Source organism: Asterias amurensis, chromosome 14 (genome assembly GCF_032118995.1).
Source record: "Asterias amurensis chromosome 14, ASM3211899v1".
Taxonomy (NCBI): Eukaryota; Metazoa; Echinodermata; class Asteroidea; order Forcipulatida; family Asteriidae; genus Asterias; species Asterias amurensis.
Window position 1 is genome coordinate 16,348,913 of NC_092661.1, and position 26,099 is coordinate 16,375,011.

General features: G+C 37.0%; 2 protein-coding genes across 2 annotated transcripts; one reads left to right on the top strand and one right to left on the bottom strand.

The window, feature by feature from the left end:
• Nucleotides 1-384: 384 nt before the first annotated feature.
• On the bottom strand, nucleotides 385-7,729 carry LOC139947048 (prefoldin subunit 3-like). The gene is made up of 6 exons (XM_071944877.1): nucleotides 7,589-7,729; nucleotides 4,723-4,847; nucleotides 4,087-4,153; nucleotides 3,307-3,405; nucleotides 2,548-2,686; nucleotides 385-2,250 (listed from the first exon to the last, which is right to left on the bottom strand). Exons 1-6 carry the CDS (start codon nucleotides 7,670-7,672, stop codon nucleotides 2,189-2,191), a joined length of 576 nt encoding a protein of 191 aa, XP_071800978.1. The 5' UTR covers nucleotides 7,673-7,729; the 3' UTR covers nucleotides 385-2,188.
• Nucleotides 7,730-8,576: 847 nt separating this feature from the next.
• On the top strand, nucleotides 8,577-25,979 carry LOC139946970 (cullin-5-like). Its single transcript, XM_071944765.1, has 19 exons — nucleotides 8,577-8,733; nucleotides 10,903-11,012; nucleotides 11,798-11,897; nucleotides 12,192-12,377; nucleotides 13,417-13,558; nucleotides 13,914-14,059; nucleotides 14,533-14,613; nucleotides 15,426-15,519; nucleotides 17,003-17,133; nucleotides 17,678-17,785; nucleotides 18,722-18,786; nucleotides 19,310-19,442; nucleotides 20,174-20,305; nucleotides 20,441-20,564; nucleotides 21,193-21,365; nucleotides 22,495-22,656; nucleotides 22,776-22,894; nucleotides 24,407-24,530; nucleotides 24,837-25,979. Exons 1-19 carry the CDS (start codon nucleotides 8,710-8,712, stop codon nucleotides 25,029-25,031), a joined length of 2,349 nt encoding a protein of 782 aa, XP_071800866.1. The 5' UTR covers nucleotides 8,577-8,709; the 3' UTR covers nucleotides 25,032-25,979.
• The last annotated feature ends 120 nt before the right edge of the window (nucleotides 25,980-26,099 follow it).

The following is a 26,099-nucleotide window of genomic DNA, read 5'->3' on the forward strand; positions in this document are numbered from 1 at the left end:
TGACTGGTATCCTGCTCATTTCTGCTAAGCAGCGATTGTTAAGCAATATTCTCTGCTTAAGTAGCTCTATGAAATTGGGCCCAGGGCTCAAGATTTTATTGAAGCTTAAGCGAAACATTTTGCTATAATAGCAAACAACAATCACTCTTTCACACTCAGTTTTCTTGAAACACAATTTTGCTAACACATTTTGTTCTGATAAAACTCTTGTTGTTGCCCTTCTTCCAGGTGCACCCTGACAAAATGAACAGAAAACATTCTAATTTTTTTCCCAACTTGAGCAAGTTTGTTTTAATTGACTAAACACCTAACCTAACACAAATCATATAAATAAGGAAGTTTTTGCAAAACACACATCAAATACAATCATAAAATTCATAAAAGGAGCGTTTTAAAGGGTGCAAATGACCATCAGGTTTAATTTCAATAGTTTGGCTGAAAAAAGGTTTAAAAAACAATACGAATGTTAACTATACGACTTATTTCAAACTTGTCCCAATACACGTACATGTATGCTACTTTATAAATGAGCCCAAATTTTCACAGGCTTGTTATTTAATGCTTATGACATGTATGATAGGATACACCAAGTGAGAACACTGGTCTTTGACAATTACCACTAGTGTCCAGTGTCTTTAAGTAGCTCTATGAAATTGGACCCAGTGTGAAGAAGAAACAGGTAGTAAGAAATAAAAAAAGTCACACAAAAATCTTTTTAAAATTACGATTTATAGGCTAACACTGCATTTGTGACGAATGTCGAAAAATTATCTTAACTGGGTCTCACCCTAAAAGAAAGGTTTCATTTCTTGACCCAAGATGTTTTTTTATGACATACAACATTAAAGCTTTCCCCTAGTTTTTTTAAATGATCCTGTACTGGTTCAAATTATTTCTAACATCCTGTTTGTATCTTAAGCTTAGGGTGCGATTCCTGGCTATACAGCAGTTACAAGTTGCATGGCTTCCGAATGGTATTCCAAAACAAAGATATTTGCAAAATAGGTAAACAGCAAACATAGGGCTAGATAGCTCAGGAAGTAGAGCGCTGGCATGCTAATCTGGAGGTCACAGGTCCAAGTCCCACTCTTGTGACCATTTATTTGTTAAACTCCCAATTTTTTTTTTTTTATTTACCCAGTCAGTCTTTCTTGTGTTTTAATTCTTGTACTTGAAGAATCTTTAAACAGATTCTTAACAAAACCTGACTTTCTTTAAACCGGCTGATTTATCGTTTACTTTGCTACATTTCTTCATATTTTCTTTGGACATGATGTGACAAAGGTGTTACACTTGAAGGATCTTAAACAAAACAAAAACCAATTGATTTTGCTGAACCAGCGGATTCTGGGTAACTTTGCTTCATTTCTTCATGTTTTCTTTGGACAGGATGTGACAAAAGTATAAAACTTAAAGATTCTTAACAAAACCTGACTTTCTTGAAACCTGTTGATTCATGGGTTCCTTTGCTACATTTCTTTATAAAACTTCGGACAGGTTTGCAGATCTATCTATCCTAAATTCTCTCAGACTGTTTATCTGATCATCTCCAAGACTGTTTTTCTCCGATCAGAACACGATTTTAAACTATGCAAAGTTTTTCTTTACGAAGAAAAGTGAAAGATTGAGGCCTGTCCCTTCTTAACTTATCACAACCCTCCAACCATTTTTGTAAATATTTGTTCACAGCGAAGGCCCTCCGTACTTTTGCCAACAAAGTTTTGCCAAAACTTGTGGCTGCAGCATCACGAAAGAAAAAAAGTACAAAGCAGAATCGCCCATTGTCTCACCAGTCCGCTCTCAATATAAAGACAACTATCAAGAAGAGTTGATGCTTATAAAGAGTACATTCTGAAGTCCTGAATCTCATTTCTGCTTTTTGTTTCTTTGTTTTGCCGTCATCTTATAACAACATTTCTGTTTAATTGAGGTCATTTCGCCAGTCCTAGTGAACTTATGTGAGTCGACTGTACTCCAATTCATTCCAGGATTTTTACCAAGAGTCAAATGTAGGTCAACTACTCTAGGTTGTCCAAGCTCAAATTCTCAACCCCCCCCCCCCCCCCAAAAAAAAAAACATTCAGGGAAACAAATGTTAGCATTGCTTGATGAATGCAAGATCATTCAACAGTACACACTGGTTCCAGCTTAACACGGCATAAGGATTATTAATAAAAACGGTTAACACCTAGCTTGAGGACTGGACACTCTGTCTTTTTTTCACTCCGTAGTTGTACACACGCGCCATATCTGTGACGGGCAGTTAAGGATCGCATCAACCCATTATGACCTCTCCATAGCCAATTTTGCTTTGTTCAACCGCACATGCCTACATCCTTGAAACCTGTTTCAGCCCTAGGAGATGGCAACATGCCTCTAGTGGCAAATGGTTTGGGTCGATAGTCCAATTCAGTTAACTGTAACCTTCAACTTAAAGTGGCCGTCGGGCTTGGGAAGTTAGGCTACCTTTCATAAAAATAAACAGTTATTAATTCAGAAAAACGAAACTCACTTTCTTAAACTCAAAACTTTGATGAAAAAGGATACTGACTTCGGTGGTAGTGTACTGATCTCTAAGAAAGTCCAGATCCTCATCGACTTGAAGAAGACTTTCCTTAGCTGCTGTAAGGTTGCTGGTTAGTAAGGACTCTGCGTCTTCCACAGAATATTCTAACATCACGTTAGCCTGAGGAGAAAGGCATTAAAAGTTAGGATAAAAGGGTTTGCATAACGTTGGTAAGAGTAAAAATAAAAGTATATTCAGTACTTTCCAGAGTTCTGTGATTTGCAGTTTACTGGGTTGGTTTCGAGCCCATGACCTTTGCCAATCTAGAAATATTACTCAGTGTCTTGTCAGGTCTTGAGTTTCCCGGCTAGAGGCTAAAACCACCGGCCTTGGGCCTTTGGTCCAGTATAAAATTCGAGCACATATGTAAAAACAGTGTGGCAGGTTTGAAATATTTAAAAAAAAAACTTTGTAAAGAATCTGTTTGATGCGCGTGGGTTGTGTGTATGCGCGCGCGCTTAGAAATAGATTACGCGCTGTTACTAATAGCTATGAATTGCGTTCCGCATGATAATACTGGCGTACGTTAGCTTGTGCACCCGACACACGGAAGCCAGCCGGTTATTAACTCCCCCACGTGATGCGCTCTGCACAAAATAGGAGTAGCAAAACTGTCTGGGGTAATTATGAATGTATCTTTAATTGCATCCTTATTGATAAAGACCAATCTATACCCTAACTTTCGGATGGTAAGTAAATTGTAAACATTTATAAGAGTGTTCCTCTTTTACTGAACTTACCCCCAACCATAAGCATACTCTGTCTGAGGGAGGTATAGTTGCCTTGGCGTACACCTGGTCGGCTAATAAGAATTGGGTTGCCATATCCTCACCGGAACCCTGACAAGATGACCAGAAATAAAAACTACACATTCAAAAAATGGATACACCGTGGGACATTATTTCCATGTTCCTAAGCATCAAATTCAAGTTCTGGTGCTAAGTCACCAGAGTGTGGGTTCGAATCCGGGTCGTGACACTTGTGTCCTTGAGCAAGATACTTTCCTATAATTGCTTCTCTTCACCCAGGTGTATAAATTGGTACATGCGAGGGTAGAGGTTGATATAAAAGCCTTTGGAGCGATATAAACTGTTGCCCAGGTTGTATACTGAGAAACATTAAAAGGGATGTTATTGGCCCTATGACCAGGGCACTCATGTAAAGCGCATTGATACGGTTATTGTGAAATGCGCTATATAAGAGTTATTATTATTATTATTATTATTATTATTATTATTATCATTATTATTATTTTTTTGTCTGTGGGCATTCTGAATCTCAAAATTTGTGACCTGGCAGTTAATGGTTACTTGGCTTCTTACTGGCACCCCATAACAAAGATATTGACAAATAGGGAGCAACCAACATAGGGCTAGATGTAGCTCAGTTGGTAGAGCGCTGACCATTTATCCAGGGATCATTGGTTCAAATCCGCTCTCGTCAATTTTTCTTGTTCAACCCCAAATCATTAAATTAAATTTCAATATGTAGAAAATGCAGGACTAAATTGATTTGAATACCTGTTTACTCCGCATGTGTTGGACTATCTCCAAGGTTGTTCTTATATCAGGTATCTGGGATCTCAACCTGTACGAAGAAAAAAAGACCAACAATTTATTTGAAGGCGCTGGACATGATTGGTAATTACTCTAAATAAGTGTTAACCTTACTTGGTAACAAGCAATGGAGGGCTGTTGATAGTATAAAAAATTGTGAGAAACGGCTTCCTCTGAAGTAAGATAGTTTTTGAGAAGAGGTAATTTCTCGCTCAAACATAAAACAAACTTCAGGCATGAAGCCTTTAATTGCAAAAAGGGGAATTTTTCCTTTCATTATTCTCTTGCAACCGAGTCCGATTTTAAAAAGATTTTTTACTTGATGCATTTTATGTCACTCTTTTCCATGACTATTTCGTCATTTTTTTCTTTTCTTAAACATCTTACAGGCATATGGTCCTTGAAAAAAAAAAGTAGCAACACATTATCGAGTACACAGGGCTGACCTACTTGTCTTTATGGTGTAAGCTGCAATTTATGGACTTTCTGTATCTTTCCAAGGGCCAAAACAATCAAAAAAAAGACCAAAAGTAGGGAAGAATATCTTGCCTCAATTCAGAAGAGTCTATTTGCAAAAATCTGTGTTCCAATGTTGCTCACCTTTTTTTCTTCTGGAGTAGATTAAGCTCCATGAACTTATACTTATTGTGCTGTTCATCTAGACGTTGAACCACGGCTGTCGGGTCGGCATTTTCAGCCTTCTGCATAAATGCTTCAACATTCTCCTGAGTAAGACAAAAATAAATATTTCAAGATTATATTTTCTCCTGAGAAAGACAAAAATAAATATTTCAAGAATATATATTTAAAAAAGATGACCCAGTTTTGGGGAATGTAGTCGGCAGCCATATAAAACTGCTCACAAGAAGTTAGGAAACTTTTTTCAATCAAGTATATTTTTATTATTTATTACTCTCTTTGTATTAAGTAATATATTAATGCAAAGCTGAAGTGTTCCTCTTTAAAATGATACCACATTTGCAATGATGACATGTTGCTGGACTTGGCAACGAGTGAGAAAGAGACAGAGTCACAAATCAGTTGTGCCAAAATTAGCAATTTTGTATGAACAAAAACATTTGACACTGTAATTCAAGCAAGCAAGGCAACTTAATGATCTTAAATCCACTTTATATTGAGACAAGAAGTTCAGTAACGAGTCTTGCAAATACCCAAACATGCCAAACAAGGTGTTTTTCAAGAGATGGAGGGTAATTGTTTGTGGTGTTCTCACTGGTGCAAATCTTTTTGTAATTAATCAGTCATGGTTCTGAAGCCTGATCGGTTTGATTATTGATCTTTACCTATTGACTGTTTAGTACAGATAACAGTAATTTTGGCAAATTTGATTTGTGACTTTGCCTCATTATCATTCATGTAGCCATTTTCAGCAACATGTCACCATTGTGGTATCATTTTAAAGAGGAACACCTCAGCTTTGCATTGATATATAACTTAATACAAAGAGAGTAATAAATGATAAAAATATACTCGATTGAAAAAAGTAGTTCATAAAAAGTTGAACCCCCTTAAGATGATCCCCTGGCTTCCCAGGTTGTATCGTAAACTTGGGTGTAATCCTTAGCTACACAGTGGCTACGAACATATGGCTTCTGACTGGCACCCTGAACAAAGATATTGACAAAACAGGGAGACCACCAACACATGTTATGTAGGGCTAGATAAATAGCTCAGGCATGGTAGCACCGGCATGTTAATCTGGAGAGCGTTGGTTCGAAGCCCGCTCTTGTCAGTTTTTCTTTGTTCAACCCCAAACCATTATAATTATTATTATATATATCTGGTAATGAAACCAATGGTTATTCAAAAGTGAATTTAACCACTCTATCTTGCAAGCATAAATAATGGGAACCTTTAAACAAGGGTGCTTGCTATGTGAACCAGAAACACCAGGGTTAACCCCTCCTCTTCTATGCTAATTGTTATGGGTTCTGTGGTGTATCTCAATAACAAAGACTAAGAATCCTAATACTAATTATTTTCCCCCATTTTTTTCGCTGTTTTTCATTGATCCCAATCTATCCCTAAAATTTGACACAAATCTGAGAGATAGAGGTAAATTCTTGGTTGATTGGACATGGAATGCAGCTTTTTATAAGTTTATTTTCAGGATCTGAAAATTTAAAGCGATAATCTAAAAGCATAAGTAAAAAATAGGTGTCAGTTAAAAATAAACAAGTTAGAAAACTGAGTTAGTCTGTTGTTAACTTTTAATTATTTTAAATTTCAATTATTACATATAATTGTTATTATTAAATGCATGATTAAAATATCATTTATCAATATAAACCACAAAGGAAACTGACTGGGAAAATGTTTTTGGGGTTGTACAAAGAATTGACTAGAGTGGGATTCAAACCAACGACCTCTGGATTAAAATATATCATTTATAAGTTTTTAATCTCTAAAATATTGTATACTAAAAACTAATATTTTAATAACTTTATGACATTATCATGATTAGGCCTGGGCGAATTGTTCGAATATCCGGTTTATGGCGAATAGGTTTTCCTATCCGTAACCGCGAATGCCTTTTTTTTCTTAACCGGATATCCGCACAGGGCGCGAATACCTATTTATAAACCGGATAGTTCTGTAATTACAACCAAGTAACCGGATATTTTTTTAATATCCGAATTTCCGCGGACGTCGGGCAACAACTGACAGGAATGTTTTGTCTGAATCCTTATGAAACTTCTATTATGACAGCATAAAACTCAAACACAGATTTCTTTTAAAATAATCGGACACTCTTTTGGTATTTTCGATATCATTTAGGAACATCGAAATTTTCAAAACATCGAAATTTTCGATATATCGAAAATCCGATATTACGATATGATTATAAAAGTGACATCGGCGATTTCGATGTCAAAAAAATATCGAGTTTTTGAGTTAGTTGAGCATGTACATGATGTATGTTGTGTGCACAAACTGACAAAATTCCTGACATTATTACATGAGTTCAGTTTTGGTTTTATTATATATTATAATTATATGAATATCAATATGTATGATGATTATTCAAACATTTTTTTCATTGACTTTCTTTCATTTGAATAAACATGACACTTTCCTAGCTAGAGTCTATACTCAAACTGTTAAAAATTGTTTTGTTAATTGAACCCTTTGTTGATGAGAATTGATCTAATCTTCCGAAAAAAAGAAAATAATGTACTTTTTCATTTTGTTTTTCATAGAACATGATTGGAATTTTTCTCAGAAATTCAATGGAAAATTCTTTGAAAGACACCTTGTCTTTCCAAATGAATATCACCATGCTACCATAAAAGGTAACCTGACTATTCTCGCCTATTTTAGTCACTGTCGAAAAAAAAAACCTTGATAAAAACCCACCCAAAGTCACCTAGAACAAAGCGAAATATGAAACTTAAACTTCCCAACTCGATAACTCAATAAACCATATAAATAAAATGTCACAAACCAGGAATACTGCTTCTGGAATTCCAGTGTGAGTCGTTGACTTCAGTTTTTTGGATGACTTGGGTTCTTCTTCCACAAGCGCCATGATGCACGCCGTTGTCCATAAACTGGCGATTCAGTCCTCAGCTACCTCTCTCCAACAACTCGCTCTAGCTCTCTTCCTTGCGCGCTGAGGGCGCTAACCAAAATTATAAACAAACCAGGAGTGTGGGCGGGGTTAAATTGTATTATCACGATGGGGGGGGGGGGGGGGGGGCACAGCCCAACAAGGGTGGAGCGGGGGGGGGGGGGGGGGCACAGTAAAGCTAAATAAAATTGCAAGAGGCAATTATCCACCAAAATAAAACTGCGTCTGCAAGAAAAGTTCCCCCAGAAGAGAAACACACTCGAGTCCCCAACAATGAATTATAATAACAATTCAACCATGCTGGGCCCAATTTTATAATGCTGTATTATAAAGCAGACATCTTTTATGGAATTTATTGAATTCAATATTGCACTCTCTCCCAGGACCAGCCTAGTCGAGGGGGCATAACAAAAAAACAATACCATAAGAAAATTTTACACAGAACAAGTTTAATACTAGAATTAGTACACCATTCAGTCATTTACTTCATGAAACTTGGAACATTGTCAAAAGATCCCATTCAGACTGCTCATTTTAAGAACTAACTTTCTTAATTAATGCTTGAGCACAATCGGCCCAAGGCCACCCCTCAACACGTAGTAGTTGACAGTGACAAAACACAGTGACACAATGATTACGAGCAGGTTGCCCTTGACTAGGGCTTAAAATTAAAGATTTGTGTACACACAGCGCTCCATACAATGGCAAAGGTCATTCAGTGACCTTCTTTTCATGTCGTCAAAAAATGGCTGAAGGCCGGCAAATGGTATGGTAACCACTCGCACTGAAAACGCTGTGTAGATGAGCACGCTCTGGGAACCATACAAGGAAAGACGGACAAAAATAGAGAGATTCACGTCTGTGTGTTTTGTACATTAAATCGTGCGCTGAGGAGTCGAGTGTATTATTTTTTACATTCAGAAAAGAAAAGGAAAGCGATGTTGTTCACATAACCATCATATTTATTCTGCAGAAACCTGACCGACGAAGAAAAAATGGCGTCTAGTGCAATGCTGAAGGTAAACCATAATTTGTAAAATGTAGAGATAGTGGACGTGGTTTGATATTATTATTTGATTTCGTATTTTTTGATGGGAACACAAACGCACACACAGCCTGCGCTTGCGCCTACGCAATATTATTGAAACTGATTGATCTGTGTGATTGAATGACATTAATTTTGTTGTCATTAAGAAAATATACTGCCAAATATACCCCTATTTTAGTATTTTGTGTTTATTATCATTCAGTTCATTTGTTTTTATTTTATTATTCATTTAAATTAATTCAATTTCAATTCATGTTCATGAAATCATATTTTTAATGATTTAGTTAAATTGTTTTTACACTACAGTTCCAGCAGTTAATGTTTTTCTAATCCTATTCCTATGTCCTATAGTTTTAGTAGTTAATCAAATATTTTGTTTACTTGTAAGTTCTCTTCTCTATTCTATTTCTAATGCTTTTTTTAATGTTTCTTTGTTGATGATAATAATGAAGTGTTTTTTTAATTCTCAGGAGTAATGGTAGAGCGTGTATGAATAACGAAGAACTTAACTATCAATCAATGCCCTTTCGGATGGAACCCAATCAATAACTTAATTAAGTTAAAAAGAGTTTTAGTTGCGATAACGTAACCCTCCTCCCAACGTCCGCTAGGCCGGAGGGTTACGAGATTCTCTCGAGCGGCAAACGACAATCTGGTCCAACACGTATAATTTCGACAACTAGTCACCAGATTTGCCCCATTTTTACCACTTTAAAAAATCATGACACAAATTCTAAGGGCATGAACCTTATCCTCATTGTCTAGTGAACACTCAAAACACCATTGAGAAAATATTTTTGAAGAAAAAGGACAAAAACTTACAAGATCCCGCCTGGAGCAAAACTGTCACAAATTTCCCAGCTTTAAAATTTGGACCTGCGTCGCATCGCACGTATTTGACTTCCTGATATGTTAACGCTTTATTTTTTGGTCACCAAGCGCTGAACCACAGGTACCAGCCTATTGGATTGACAAACTGCCGAGCCGCGGCCGAGTTGGACTAAACCATTCTGTGAAAGGGGTGTTACAAGGCAGTGCTGCGCGCCATTATAAGTGAACGACAGGCAATGTAAACAAACAGCGCACATGCACTGCCTTGTAACACCCCTTTCACAGAATGGTTTAGTCCAAATCGGCAGGTTGTCACCGATTCTGTACATTGTTATTGTCTTTGAAGGCAAAGTATACCTGGGTGTTTGGAACTGTTTGATTGTTTTAATCTTGTATTAAATTCAATAAAACTATTTTACCTGTTAAAATTTCATTTGAAAACGTGGCTGCTTTGTTTAGATCCATCCGGAGTGAATATGTCCACGCAGGATGATTAACCCCTAATCGTTTTATGTAATTATCTTTTGTTCTTCTGAGCGCTTAGAGATTTACTTCTTTCTTCTAGGCGCTATACATGTTGTAATTATTAACACAATCTGAGAAACATTTTTCAGATTTAAACTTCGGGCATAAAAACTGATATTATTTTTAAACACATCATCAAGTTGAGTGTTATGTAGAAGCTTAAGCCTGCCCAGTGATTTTTTTCCATATGTTCTGATCTAGCATGCAGGAGCGTAGTTTCTCAGCGCTGGCCAAGCCGGTGTCTCATTTCAGGGTGTCTGCACAGGAGAGACACTTGCCTTGTGTAACCACATGTAACCACATTACTTCAAAATGAAATGTTTCTCAAAATGCTTTATACTAACACAAATTTGATCTATTACCATTAATTTTAAAGACACTGGACACTATTGGTGATTGTCAAAGACCAGTCTCCTCACTTTGTGTATCTCAACATATGCATACAAAAACAAACCTGTGAAAATTTTAGATCAATTGGACGTCGAAGTTGCGCAATAATAATGAAAGAAAAAACACCCATGTCACACAAAGTTATGTGCGTTATTAGATGCTTGATTTCGAGACCTCAAATTCTAAATTTGAGGTCTCGAAATCAAATTCAAAAAAATTACCTGTTACTCGAAAACTATGTCACTTGAAAGGGGGCCTTTTCTCACAATGTTTTATACTATCAACCTCTCCCCATTACTTGTCACCAAGTAAGGTTTTATGCTAATAATTATTTTGAGTAATTACCAACAGACCAATAGTGTCCAGTGAATCAATCGTTTACCTTCCCTTTCAGGATAAGATGCAGCTTCAGTTTGAAGACAAATGGGAAGGAATGCGACCCACTGTACTTAAACTACTCAGGCAGGAGAACGTTAGCAAGGCAGAGTGGCAGGATCTCTTCTGGTAAGGACACTAATGTATCGTCCATGTTCTCCTGAACATGACTATAGAGTCAAACTCGGTTCATACTTCATGAACGCGAATGCGAATGCGAAGGGAATTTGACATGAATTTGACGCACAACCCTCTTTTCGCAGCGATATTCGCAAGTGAGTTGAGCAAAGTTGAACTGCTGCAAATTTTTCGTTGCGAATTTGTGACGTCAACATCCGCCACATCAGCACTCGCAGGAAGTATGAACTGGGCTTAAGCTATTTGAAACTTTTATGAACTGACTCTTTTATGAACTGCAGTTAGTAATGATCATATAAGCTAAAGTAGTAGTCTCAGCCGATTTTCTACCTCCAGCCCAGGTAGTAGTCAAAAAGCAGGACAGTTCTTTTCAGAACTGAGAAGTATCTCGAACAATCCAAAGAAAAAAAACTACTCCACGGTGGTAGAATAACAAACTCTACAGGCTGGCAAGTAGATTCACACATGGTGTTACCGCAAACTCAATATATATTGATACCTCACCATGCAATGCCTTGCCAGTAGGACCAGTTATTTTACAACAACTGGTCCCCTGGCTTTTGCACTAGTCCATTGTTTGAAATAAAACAGTTTAAGGGATGCTTTTCTGTAATAAACCAGCCAGCCAGACTACTTGTAGTGAATTTTGACTGGTTCTCATGTCTTTTAACTGGCATTAAGCCAGTTAAGGTAGAACCTTGCGAGGTCTGGAAATTTGTAAATCAAAACAAAAATATTTGTACAAGCCTACATGTACTTTCTTTGCTTTCTTTCAGGGATGTTCATTCAGTATGTCTGTGGGATGAGAAAGGAGCGTTAAAAGTTCATGCAGCATTAGTGGATGATATCAAAGAATTTGTCCATCAAGCCAAGGCGGTAAGTTAACAATAAATATAATACACAGTTCCTATATAGCACCTTGTCATATGATGCTGCTGCAAATCTCACATGACTGTTCAGCTTATGTTTGCAAAACCTTAAAGAAACACGTTGCCTTGGACCAGTCGAGTTGGTCTTTGAAAAGCGTTTGTAACATCTTTCCAACCATACGCTTTTTATTACAAATGGTTTCAAACGCTTTCTTTTTAAGACCAACTCGTCCGACCCAAGGCGACATGTTCCTTTAAACATAAATGTAAAAGTACCCTTCAATTGCTTATATTCCAACAGCGAGTATTACGTGATCAAGAAAACACTGCGTTACTGAAGGCTTACATCAGTGAATGGAGTAAGTTTTTCACTCAGTGTAACTACCTTCCGAAGCCTTTCGGCCCTCTAGAGACGGCACTGACACAGATGAGCGCTGGTTCTCAACAGAAGAAGAATGTACAAAATGAAGACACTATAGTGAGAAAGGTAGGCATGAATGTTTTTTTTTTATTATTTTTTTTTTATGCAAGTCGCCCAAAACAAGGCTAAAAGCCACTCTAGGTTAAGGGCTACAAGGAAGAAAACATAGACATGCAGAAACTCAGTGGAGCTGAAGGTAGGAATTGACATTCCTCTTAAAAGATGGACGATCATAGGATGAAGGGAAACATGCACCAGGCAAGGAGTTCCAAAGAGATGCAGTACGAGGGAAAAAGCTACTGGAGTAGCTCTTTGTTCTACATCTCGGCACAGCCACAGTATAAGGATGAGAACAAGCAGAAAGCCTGGTTATGCTGTCTTATTTCAATTAGCAGGTTTTGTAAGGTAAAGCAACTGTACACAGAACTGGTTTGTAGTGTGTTGTAATAGTTACAAGGTTGGAGACTTGTTGTTATAAGTTGAAACACAATGGTTTTATTTGAGCAACTGTAGAACTGGTTGTCTGACATACACTGGGTATACTAGCATATATGAATAAAACATGAGTGTAGACTTGTACAGGTCCTTCATAAGTATTATCTCAACATAGTGAGCCTACAATCCTGGCCATATCTCGTTGGGCCCCCTCTCCACAGCCCCCGTGCCCCCGTTCAATGTTGCCTCTTATTGCGCGGTCTGCACTGCCATCTATACTGAGCGGGGGAGGGGGGAGGGGGAGAGAATGTTAATAGTCATGTTGCGAATGGGTGGCCCAAGCATTTTGCCCGGGATTGTAGCTGCTTTCATTTATGATATCGTACAATGTAGTGGATGTTAGCATAGTTTATACATGTATGTACTTTATATCATTCAGAATCACAATTGGTGATAATGAATGGCCAAACAGTACCAGCCTTCAATTTCACCGAACTCTTCCTAACTTAAGATTAATGTAAGGACTTAAGACGAGTTAAGTTTTGTATTCAAAGATGTACGACGCATTGAACCCATCCTTAGTTAAGATGAATCCTAACTCGAGATAGGATTAATCCTAGCGTTTCGTGAAGTTGGCTGCAGGGTCATTAACGTTGCCTTTATTTCTCAGTTAATGCTAGAGAGTTGGAACGACCACATCTTCAACAACATCAAGCAACGCTTACAAGACAGTGCAATGAAACTGGTGCTAGCAGAGAGGAACGGAGAGGCCTTTGAGAAACAGCTGGTCATCGGAGTCAGGGAGTCGTACGGTAAGTGTCTCTTGAAACAATAGACCGATCCATTAAAGGGAAGGTACACGTTTGGTAATCAAGTATCACTCAAAATTGCGGGGTTTTCCTTTGACTCCCATAAATGGCCGACCGTGTTAGTTCGCAAATTTGTATGGATCATTGTATTCTACTTTTAAATCATCTTTCTAACCATATGCATTTTATAACAAACGGTTACAAATGCTTTTCAAAGACCAACTCGACCGATCCAAGGCAACGTGTTCCTTTAAAATCAATGGCATTTGTATCTATGGTCATTGTACTTTATTTTACAAAGCATTCCTTAAACTTTCTTTTAAATTTTTATTGATATATTTTGTATTTCTGTCTTCAGTTAACCTATGCGCAAATGTTGACGACCGATTGCAAATTTATCGCGATAACTTTGAAAGAGCGTACCTTGAAGCTACGGATACGTTCTATAAGAGAGTCGGACCGGAATACCTGCTGGATAATGGAGTGCAAAACTTCATGAAATTTGTAAGTTGAATTTATTTTTATGAATGTGCGCTCCTGCATTTTAATGGGAACCTGCATTGTAATGGTCAAAAAGCAGTATCTTCTCTTAGTTTATCTCAGCATATGCATAAAGCAACAAATCTGTGAAAATTTGGGCTCGATTGGTCATCGCAGTTGCAAGAGAATAATGAAGGAAAAACACCCTTGTTGCACACATTTGTGTGCTTTCAGATGCCTATAAATAAAAGGCTTCAGGCCTGAAGTCTTTTAATATTTGAGTGAGAAATTACATCTTTCTCAATAGATACTTTAGAGGGAGCCATTTCTCACAATGTTTTATTCTATCGACATCTCATCATTGCTCGTTACCAATTATACATTCTTATTGTAATATATATTGAGAAAATAGAATTAGATTCTAAATACCAAATGTGTCCAGTGCCTTTCGAAGAAGATAAAAAAAGTTTCAATTATTTTTTTGTTTTCCCTGGCAGGCTGAGAATAAATTGAAAGAAGAAGAAATGAGAGCTCAGAGGTATCTAGAAATCTGCAAAGGTAGCAACTCCAAAGTGGCAGTAAGTCCATTCATTGTTCGTTCAAAATGAAACAGTGAGAGAGCAGGGCCCAATTTCATAGAGCTGCTAAGCACAAAAATTTGCTTAGCATGAAATGTCTTCCTTGATAAAAACAGGATAACCAAATTTCAATTTATTGCATATTGCTTGTTAATGGTATTCAGCTGTTGTTTGCTTATCCTGAAAATCTTTTGGAAATTTGGTTGGTAATACTGTTTTTATTAAGGAATAAATTTCATGCTAAGCACATTTTTGTGCTGAGCAGCTCTATGAAAGTGGGCCCAGGCCTTGAGCCTCGCTCTTGAAGGGGCATAGCAATTCTTCTCTTGTAAGAGGCACCTCTAGGAGGAAAATGCAGAAGCACGGGGCACCACGGCAGTTGCTGTGGTTACTGTGGGCTATTTCGAGGACTGAGGGAGTGTGGACAATTTATGTACTAGTCAAAAAGTCTGTGATTTAAATATTTATCTTTTGATTTTGGCTGGTATTATAATTTACAAATGGATAATCTTTCCAGTTTGTTGACAGATTGACGGTGAAACCTTTTCTGTTGACTTTATATTAGTATGAGTTATACTTGTGTATTGTTATTCAGCCATGCTACTTTGATATGATTTCCAATTTATAATTTTGCACTCAGTCCAGACAATCAGTAAGATTGTTATTAAATAGCGTGAACAAGTCGTTAGAGGTCAATTGAACCAATACACATGATGTCATCATCACAATAAATCTTGGTTCTGATTTTTCATGATTCAAAAACATTTCAAAACGGCTGTAATATGATGATTTTTCGTTGTTTTCCCTTGTAGTTGTCAGAATGTTGCGTGCAAGCCTTAGTGAGCTCCTTCAAGGAAGAGATTCTTAGAGAATGTGCTCCTATGATCAAGAGTAACGAAACGGAAAGTAAGTATACAAGATTTTGTATATTGACCCATTTCACCTGACGTCATCATCAGAATAATCTTGGATGTGCCATTTTGGTGGTCAATGTCAATGTGTGTTATTCAGTAAAGTGAGCATTTTTAGGTGACGCGGCGTTTACACGTAAGCCTATTGACCACCAACAAGGTGAGCGTGGTATCAGTCGCTGCGTGTGATGCGCGTGCAAGGGGTCAATACTATGCAGTGGCCATGTTAAGGTTGCTTTGGCTGGATGCAAAAAGCACCTTGACATGCCTGAGGCTCAACAACATTGAGCACATTCAAGTGCGCACACTAGTCGACTACTGACCAGCAAAGACTTGCGCAGTGACGCACTCACTCTAACGACTGGTTGGAAGCCTCGTCAACCAACACGGTATTCAACATTCCACCATCCACTTGCCTACTGTGTTTTTCGCTAAAGTGTCACTGGTTCCCCTCTGTGCTTCACACACTAGCATGAAAAAGGCTTTTGGGACCAGTGAAGAAACCATGGTTATGAGGCTGTTTCCAAATGGTCAATTGTTAGTTGTTCGTTTCCATTGTTCTATGCTTTTTAATTACTTTTATAACTGTTCAAATTTGTCCACCCCCTGCAGTTTTGCTCTTAGATAGAGTTACTTGCCTGTTTACAATGTCATTTCATATGTGTCCCCTTATCCGAATTTTGTTGTATTGCTCTTTAACCATTTTGATGTATACACTTGCTTTTTTAATGTGTATCATTGTATGTGTGTTTATCTGTGTATGTCTATGCTTGTTTGCCTTTTAAAATTGTTTAGTGATTTGTATTATCTTCTGCGCTTTTTTACATGCCCCCTCTTGCCTTAATGTATTTTAAGGGTTTTAGGAGACATACCCTTTTTGGCGACAGTTATTTTTTAAAGTTTTATGCTCTCCTGGGCACCCCTCTGTTCTTTTACTTTGTTTTCTTAAATATTTTTAATGTATGTACATGTGCTTGTAAATGTGATTGCCCGAATAAATATTATTATTATTATTATTATTATTATTATTATTATTATTATTATTATTGTTGTTATTGTTATTGTTATTGTTATTGTTATTGTTATTGTTATTGTTATTGTTATTGTTATTGTTATTGTTATTGTTATTGTTATTGTTATTGTTATTGTTATTGTTATTGTTATTGTTATTGTTATTGTTATTGTTATTGTTATTGTTATTGTTATTGTTATTGTTATTGTTATTGTTTTGTTATTATTATTATTATTATTATTATTATTATCATTATTATTATTGTTTGGCATGTTGAGTGGCTTGGTGAAGAGGTTCATCAGACATGTCAGAGAGTTGCTGTTGTTAGGTTCACATAGGTACTATACCTATACAATAAGGTTCTTTAGGTTGGGTGGTCTTGTCCAGAAGTGTTGAGCGAGAAGAGTGTCATGCCTAGTTGCATGTCTGATCAGTTTTAATATTTGCTTAAATTTTTTATTTACAGAGCTCCATTTGATGTTTCGGTTAATGGACAGAGTACCTGATGGTATCAATCCAATGTTAAGAGATCTAGAACACCATATAATGGAGGCTGGTCTGGCGGACATGGTAGCTGCGGCAGATATCATTACATCGGTAAACAACAAAAACACAATTCATTCAGTATTTTATTATTTGAGGAAGTGTCGTGACCGAAGGGTTAAGAGCTCCAAATTCAAACTCTAGTGTTTCTGATCAGCAGAGTGTGGGTTCGAATCCCAAGCCGTGACGATTGTGTCCTTAAGCAAGACATAAGCATTGCTTTCGAACTTCGGATGAGGCATAAAGGTCCTGTGTGTTGTTATACATTTTTCCTTTTTGTTATTACGTGAGGAAGGTGTTTTTTGTTTTGTATTTTGTGTCACTCTAGTTTGAAAAATTATTTGATGATTAATTGTCCATTGAAGCTATTATTATTTACATTGCCAAATACATATTTTTTCATTAAATGTTTGAAAAGAAAATTAAAATGTATGATTAGGGTTTTAAATAATATCTTTTGTTCTATGCATTTATCCTCATATTTGGTGCTCCATAATGGGCATGGTGATGCCCCCCCCCCCACTTTTGTGTCTTGGTTGTGTGCTTGGAATCTAAGGATTTACGCAAACCCTGAACGTCATTTCTTATTTTTTCCTAGGATTCCGAGAAGTACGTGGAGCAACTTCTAGAGTTATTCACTCGGTTTAGTACACTAGTCCGAGATGCATTCAATGATGACCCGAGATTCCTAACGTCAAGAGATAAGGTAAACAAACAAAGCTGTTAGTTTGTAAATAAATACCTTGTTTACTTTGTATATTTTTGTTTGTATTTCCAGGTTATTTGTTCTGTACATTTCATCGTTGTTTTTTCAGCGCCTTGGAATGTGTTTAGTCATAGATAGATGACCCTTTAGAAATTTGTACTATAAGTTTTGTTGTATAAGGCTGTGTCTAAAACGGCGACTGCGTCTATAGCTACGGCTATATCAGCGTGTGTCTGCATATTCTTCAAACCTGGCAAACGCACTAATCTAGCCGGAGCCGTATATTGGGAGAGTTGCGACATGGGGGGACCAGTTATTTTGGTCACGTGGTTGCTGGGCGCCATTTTCGGTCCCAAAAAAATGTGATATGGCCTCAGTTTGCATGTAATCTCACTATTTATAACTGAAGGTGATTTATCAGAATGATTCTTAACGGTAACACTGATCTGATTTGATATATTTTGATCTGATTTTGTACATCGAAACTGGATTCACCTGATTGTAGACGTACTAGCTACCTCTGGACAAAAGAATATTTTATTTATTTATTTATTTCCTCAGAACCTCAAAACAATGAAGAAGATAAAAAAAAAAAAAAAAAAGTACAATATTGTTTTGGTTGTTCGTGTGTTTTGTTAATTGGTAATTGCTTGTAATTATTTGTGTAAAGCGGTGTGGTACCTTTTGTGTGTAAGGAAGCTATATAAATGTCACGTTTTTATTATTTCTATTGTACCCGTGTATAGATGTGTGAGAAGCACTCTGCACTCAGTGATTTCCAAGATTTTCCTGTTCACCACATGGGTGGGAGGGTAAAATAAAGAACAACAAAAACAGACGATTTTCATGTGAAATTTGAAGTTTTTAACAATGTGCACATCTTCAATGAAAACGTACTTCATTTATCAATAATAATGTTTGCCCTCTGAATTGCAGGCTTACAAACATGTAGTTAACGACACAAAAGTCTTCAGACTCGATCTTCCAGCTAAAAGTAAAAGGTAATACTACTTTCTTCAGCATGACTCCTACCTTAAAGCCATTGGACACTTTCGGTAAACAGTTTTGTCCAAAGGCCCACACTTCGTGTATCACAACTTATGTATAAAATAACAAACCTTTGGAAAATTTAGGCTCAATCGGTCATCGGAGTCGGGAGAAAATAACGGGAAAACCCACCCTTGTTTCCGCACGTTTCGCCTTGTCATGACATGTGTTTAAAATAAATCCGTAATTGTCGATATCGAGAATTGATAATTGTTTTAATGTTTCCTCAAAAAGTAAAGCATTTCATTGAATGATATTTCAAGAGAAGTCTTTCACCATTACCTTCTGTTAACCCTGTAAGTTATTTGTAAATTAATTTGTGAACTTTTTTTTTTTTTTTTTTTTTTCTTTCCCCGAAAGTGTATAATGGCTTTAATCATGTAGAAATGTAAAGTTAATTGCTATGGAAAGACGAAGGGATTTAATTTGACGATGATTGTTTAATCTCCCTTCCTTTGTGTTGTCTATCTCTCTTAGTATAAGTAGTAAGACGCAGCCTGAGTCCAAGTGTCCAGAACTTCTTGCCAATTACTGCGACCTACTCCTTAGGAAAACCCCCCTCAGTAAGAAACTTACATCGGAAGAGATCGAGATGAAACTCAGGAATGTGGTAAGGAAACATTGACTTTAAAAGGCAGCAGACACTATTGGTAATTACTCAAAGTAATCTCAAAATTAATGGATTCGGAAACCATTTTTACCCGTAAATACCCAATTTTACATTTCGTTGAAAACCTGTGAAATTGAAAGTGTAATTTATAAATTTGGAAAATGTGTGGTGGTCGGAACTACCAGTGTAAATTCTTCCAGTGGTGGTTTGGGAATCCTGAATGCTGGGGTGGATTTCACAAAGAGTTAGGACTAGTCCTAACTTAGGACTAGTCCTAGAAGATATCAAAAACGTACAGCTAGTCCTAAGTTAGGAAGAGTAACTCGTCCTAACTCAAGATAAGACTAGTCTTAACTCTTTGTGAAATCGACCCCTGCGCAGATTTTCCGGCACTGACCACTGTGGGCAAAACCCTGAACATGGAAGGGGGCTTGATTAAGTGTGAAAGGCATATTGACTGTTTTGTGTGTTTTCTGGCCTGTGACGTCAGAGAAGCAGAGTCTACTTCGATCTTCAAGCGGTCTCTCAAAACGTTTTTGTTTCCCCACTGAGAGCCTCCTGTAATTTTCTTTTGTATTGCTTTCTACTTATGTTATTTTGTTTTTCTTGTGAGGCGCTGTGTTAATTGTAGAGCGCCATAGAAATGTTTATTATTATTATTATTATTATTATTATTATTATTATTATTATTATTATTATTATTATCATTTCTTCTACGTGTATCTGTGCAGCTATTGGTACTGAAGTATGTGCAGAACAAAGACGTGTTTATGCGTTATCACAAAGCCCACCTGACGAGGAGGTTAATATTGGATACATCGGCAGACAGTGAGAAGGAAGAGAACATGGTGGAATGGCTTAGGGTAAGGATCTGAACATCTCAGAGTCCATTCATTGTTTTCTTGCAAATATTTTCCTGCCGATATGTACATACAATATTGTAATTGTTGATAATTTGTATAATATTTCTACTGTCATCGTTTTGATTCTGACTCTAGGAGGTCGGCATGCCAGCGGACTACGTCAACAAACTTGCAAGAATGTTTCAAGACATCAAAGTCAGCGAAGATCTCAACCAGGCTTTTAAGGAGCTCCATAGGAATAATTACGACAGTGTAGCAGGTATGATTAACCCTTTAAAGCCATTGGACACTTTCGGTAAACAGTATTTTCCAAGTCCCACACTTCGTGTATCACAACTTCTATATAAATTAACAAACCTGTGAAAATTTAGGCTCAATCGGTCATCGGAGTCGGGAGAAAATCACGGGAAAACCCACCCTTGTTTCTGCATGTTTCGCCGTGTCATGACATGTGTTTAAAATAAATCCGTAATTCGTGATATCGAGAATTTATATTGTTTTAATGTTTTCTCAAAAAGTAAAGCATTTCATGGAATAATATTTCAAGAAAAGTCTTTCACCATTACCTTCTGTAAACCCTGTAAGTTATTTGTAATTCTGTGAACTTAACAAAAAAGAATTCTGTACCGAAAGTGTCCAATGGTTTTAATAATAACAATAATAAAAACATTTTTAAAGCGCCTAATGCAAAAGCCTCTAAGGGCCTAAAGAGAACAATGACATACAATAAGTTAAATATACAATTACAAATAAGCAGTTTTCAAAATAAGCAGCAAATAGGTTTTTAACAGAAAAAAGCCGCTGTACTTTTACTAAGTAAGTTTTAGGAGTGGTTACCAAACCTATACCTTTCCTTTAACTAAGCCTTTTTGTAACTTTCTCGGCAGACAATATCAACATCAAGATCCTGAACGCCGGTGCTTGGTCGAGGAGCTGTGAACGAGTCCCTGTGTCACTTTCTCTGGAACTAGAAGATTTTATCCCCGAAGTGGAAGAGTTCTATCGCAATAAGCACAGCGGGCGGAAGCTGCAGTGGCATCATCTCATGTCGAATGGCATAGTAAGTGCTAACCTTTGACCTAGGGTCATTCTTAAGTTCATGTCACATAGGCCAATTTTATTGAGTTTAAACAGATTTCTCCCATAGCATTCCAGTCTGTTTTTTGTAAATGTTTTCTTGTTACCTATTTGTCTTGTCTCCTTGTTGGTAGTTTGTCTGCCTAGGCTGTCTTCTACAAGTCTTTGCTTAATCTGACAGCCCCATAGACCTTCATCATGGCGTAACAATTTTGAATTTCTCCCATTGATATCAATGTTACCAAACCGAGGTTGGAAGAACAAAAAAGTCTGGTTCCTGTTTGCAAAATGATTATTAGCATTCATTATTGTTGTTCGATACAAGGAACATGACCAAGATGGAGGTAGCATGATAAAGGTTTATACTCTTTTTGTTTTGGTTTACATACATTGTAGATTAACATTTTTTCCCTCCATCCTCTGTGCTTATGATTGTGCTGATCTATATTATATTTTGTATATGTTATATCTTGAGAAGAGTAGTAAGACATAAATGTTGATTTCAATTGAACTGAATTGAAATAAAAGTGAAACAACCACTGACCACTTGCACTGTATGGAAAAGGAACACTTTGGCAGCGCAAGACACGGTTTCCTAGCTGGAAATCTCTGAGCTGAAAATGATGAGAAAACTGAAACGTGAATGGATTTGTCTTGTTGGAGATTGCCTGGAAATGGTTGCCTGTAGATTTTTATTTTCTTGCAACTTCGATGACCAATGGGAGACTTTTGGGACAATTGGTGGCAGCAGACTAACCAGGTAAAATCCATTGTTATCGGGAATGTGCGCATGTTCAGGACTACGTAAACAATGGCAATTTACCTGGTAAGTCTGCTGCCACCTAGTGTTCCAAAGTCTCACATTGAGCACAAATTTTCACAGGATTGTTATTTTATATGCATATGTTGGTATGTGGTCTTTGACATTTACCAAAAGTACATGTATACACTGCACATGTGTTAATATCGGATAAATTTGTTTCCCCTTTTTTGTTGTACTGGCATACATCAAAAGATACCTCTCTGCAACATTTTTAGTTTCTTTTTGAACCCAAAGCCAACAGTTTCATTTTGTGTAAAAAATTACAATTTTGTCTCCATTTTGATCAAAGATCACATTTAGGAATGAAATTGGTGTGTTTGACCTGGAGGTCACGACCTTTCAGATGGCAGTACTCTTCGCTTGGAATCAGAGACCGAAAGACAGGATTACGCTGGAGAATCTGCGGCTAGCGACGGAGCTTCCGGACAGTGAGCTAAGGAAAACGTTATGGGTAAGTAGTGGTTAGTAGAGGTGTATTTTTTTTAATTGGCTTAGAAAAAAAAAAATAAGGGCAAACCCCTGTTTTTGAGGATGCTAACTTAAAGATGTATCTGTTTTATTTGGTTACAGTCCCTCGTAGCATTCGTCAAGATGAAACGACAGGTTGTTATCTGTCATCCTGAAGCTAAGTCTCCAAAAGATTTCACGGACGCTAGCGTGTTTTGGTTCAATCAACAGTTTGCCGTAATGTAAGTATAAGTTTATGTTGTTTTCTATTTGATAAATTCACCAGGGCCCAATTTCATAGAGCTGCTAAGCACGAACATTTGCTTAGAATGAAATTTCTTCCTTGATAAAAACAGGATTACCAACCAAATTTCCATCTTGTTGCATTTCCTAGTTACTGGTATTCAGCTGTTGTATGGTTTTCTTGAAAATCACGTAGAAATTTGGTTGGTAATCCTGTTTTTATCAAGGCAAACATTTCATGTTAAGCAAATTTTTGTGCTCAGCAGCTCTATGAAAGTGGACCCTGGCATGTGAGTTTTCAGGATTTTTTTCTGATTTGAGGATCTTTGCAAAATCTCAGAGTGAGCAAATTTGTCTTGAATTTATTTTGTTTGTTTACAAAAATACACCACATTATGTCCAAACATGTAGTTGTATATTTGTGGTGATGCAGTTTGTAAATCTCCTGAATGGTAACATCTGAGAGGGTCTGGGTCTACCCACCCTGGAGAACCCAGGCCAGCAAGACATTTTTTTTTCAGGAAAGTTCCAGTCTTCAAATCTTGTACCTGATTCATGTATAAACCCTGCTTCTCTTAATAACAACATTAATAATTGTACGCGTGTCATGTGTTTTTATAAACATTCATGTTGTGATGTCACATTGCATATTGGTAAAGTGCATCTTTTATTCATTGGTTTTTGATGTTTATGTATTTATTTCTGTGCGATTCCATTTGATTATTTGTTGAATGTAATTTTTAACAAAGGATAGTTTCTAATGTTACATATGTGATGTATTTAATCTGCTCCTTTTTAATCACTCATTTCACCTATTTTGGTTGCTATGTGATTTTTTAATGAATCTTTGATTAATTAATGAATGAATTTATCATGTATATAACTTCAGTGAGAGTGTTGACTTTGAACTGTGTATTATGCATTTATCATACGATATCATAAACGTAGGCTGGAATACTTTATTTATCATTCATATCTACAGACAATGATTTTAAACGGTCACACAGTAGGAGGGTTGACTATTCTGTGAGCATGTAGATGCATTTGTCATATGACATCATACTGCATGGTGGCATACCTCATCTCTTATTCAAACCACAGTGGATGATATTGAATGGTCAGACAGTAGGAGGGTTTACTGTGAACTGAGTAGAGGCATTCACTACATGGTATCATGCAGGCTGGCATAGTTTATCTATTATTCAAAACCACAGTGTTTATAGAACAGGTGTTTGTATTTATAGGCTTAGAACTTTTTGCTTGTAGTTTTTACGTGTTTTTATTTTGGCTGACATGTACTTATTCTGTTGATTTTGTTTTGAGTTTGACGTATAAGGCGTTCAATAGGTATTTTATTATTATTTTAAGTATTATTATCAATGTTTACTCATTACTCGTACTATTCTACAGGTAGAGTTGGCAATTCTACTGAACTGTGCTTTTAAAACGATGGAAGTTACTGATGCAATTAGAAAACTAAAAACAATTGTTTGATAATTTTCCATTCATAGTAAGAATGGAAAGCCACAGAAGAGGGGTAAGATCAATCTGATTGGTCGATTACAACTGAACACGGAGAGGAGCGCTGAGGACGAGAAGGAAGGCATTGTACAACTCAGAATACTCAGAACTCAGGTTGGTCATCTCAGACTGGGGTCTTAAAAAACACTGTGAATTTCAAACCAGTCACCTTCCCTCTGCCCCGATCTCAGGCTGGTGTCTTAAAAAAACACTGAATTTCAAACCAGTCGCCTTCCCTCTGCCCCGATCTCAGACAGGTGTCTTCAAAAAGTTTGAAATTTAAACTAGCAACCTTCCCTCACCCCTGGTCTGTAAAAAAAAAGGAGAGGTTAGCATGAACAAATATTAAATTGGAAAATAATAATGTCTAAATAACAAGAACAATGAGATGGCAATAATCTTGGTCTCATCTCTTTACAGGAGGCAATCGTCAAGATAATGAAGATGAGAAAGAAGATAACGAATGCTCAGCTTCAGACGGAGCTGGTTGAGATCTTGAAGAACATGTTCCTCCCTCAGAAGAAGATGATCAAGGAGCAGATTGAATGGCTGATTGAACATAAATACATGAAACGAGAGGAGAACAATATCAATACCTTTATTTATCTCGCATAGTATACCTCTCCTGATTGGACAGTTAGCCTTTTGTCTTGAAATTACAGCCAGTCAGTGTGTTTGTAACTGATTGAGTGCAGTCGCCAATACCTTCATTTTGTTTTGCTTAGTACACCTTTCCTGATTGGACAGTTAACCTTTTGTCATGGAGTCCTAGCCAATCGGGTGTTTTGTAACAGGGTGAATACAGTCACCAACACCTTTATATATCTCGCATAGTACACCTTTCCTGATTGGACAGTTAACCTTTTGTCATGGCATCATTAGCCAATAAGGTGGTTTGTAACTGATTGAGCATGAATGCATCTACATTTTTATAGTATCTTGCGTAGTATCGCTACTTCAGATTGGGCAGTCAAGTTGATTGACATGAGATATTGATTAATCCTGACGGCTAGAATTCAAAAGAAGGTTGCTCATTGGCCTGTCCTTTGCGTTGTGCATGTAGCTGTGTGTTTTCATCAGTGTAGGAGCCATGTCACATCATGCAATTTACCCTCCACTATTTTCAGTGACTCCCCTTACTTATTCACAATATCACCACTTCACTTTGGAAACGCGTCGAAAATCTTTCATTTTGTGTTTTTCACCAACTTTTTCCTTGCCCTCTTTATCAAGACCTCCCAATTTCAACCCTATTTCCAAGGATAATTGATCTCGCAGTGGCAATTCCCCCCCCCCCCCCCCCACTCGTTTCAACCGTTTGAAATAATTATTAGGGAAAGAAAACTACTGTATTGGTCCAAATAATATTTACAATTCGTAAAACTATTTAAGAGCCTATTTCAGTTTGCTGATTAGAGTTGTCTTCATTGAGTGGGGCTGCTCAACACGGATCTTTGGTCCTTTGAAAAAAATAGGAATATTTGTTTTAGTACAAGGGCTGACCTAAATGTACCGTACACATTGGTAGGCCATATAATGGATATTTTAGGCTATTTAAAGGCAGTGGACACTATTGGTAATTACTCAAAATAGTTATTAGCATAAAACCTTACTTGGTAAGGAGTAATGGGGAGCTGTTGATAAGTATAACACATTGTGAGAAACGGCTCCCTCTGAAGTAAC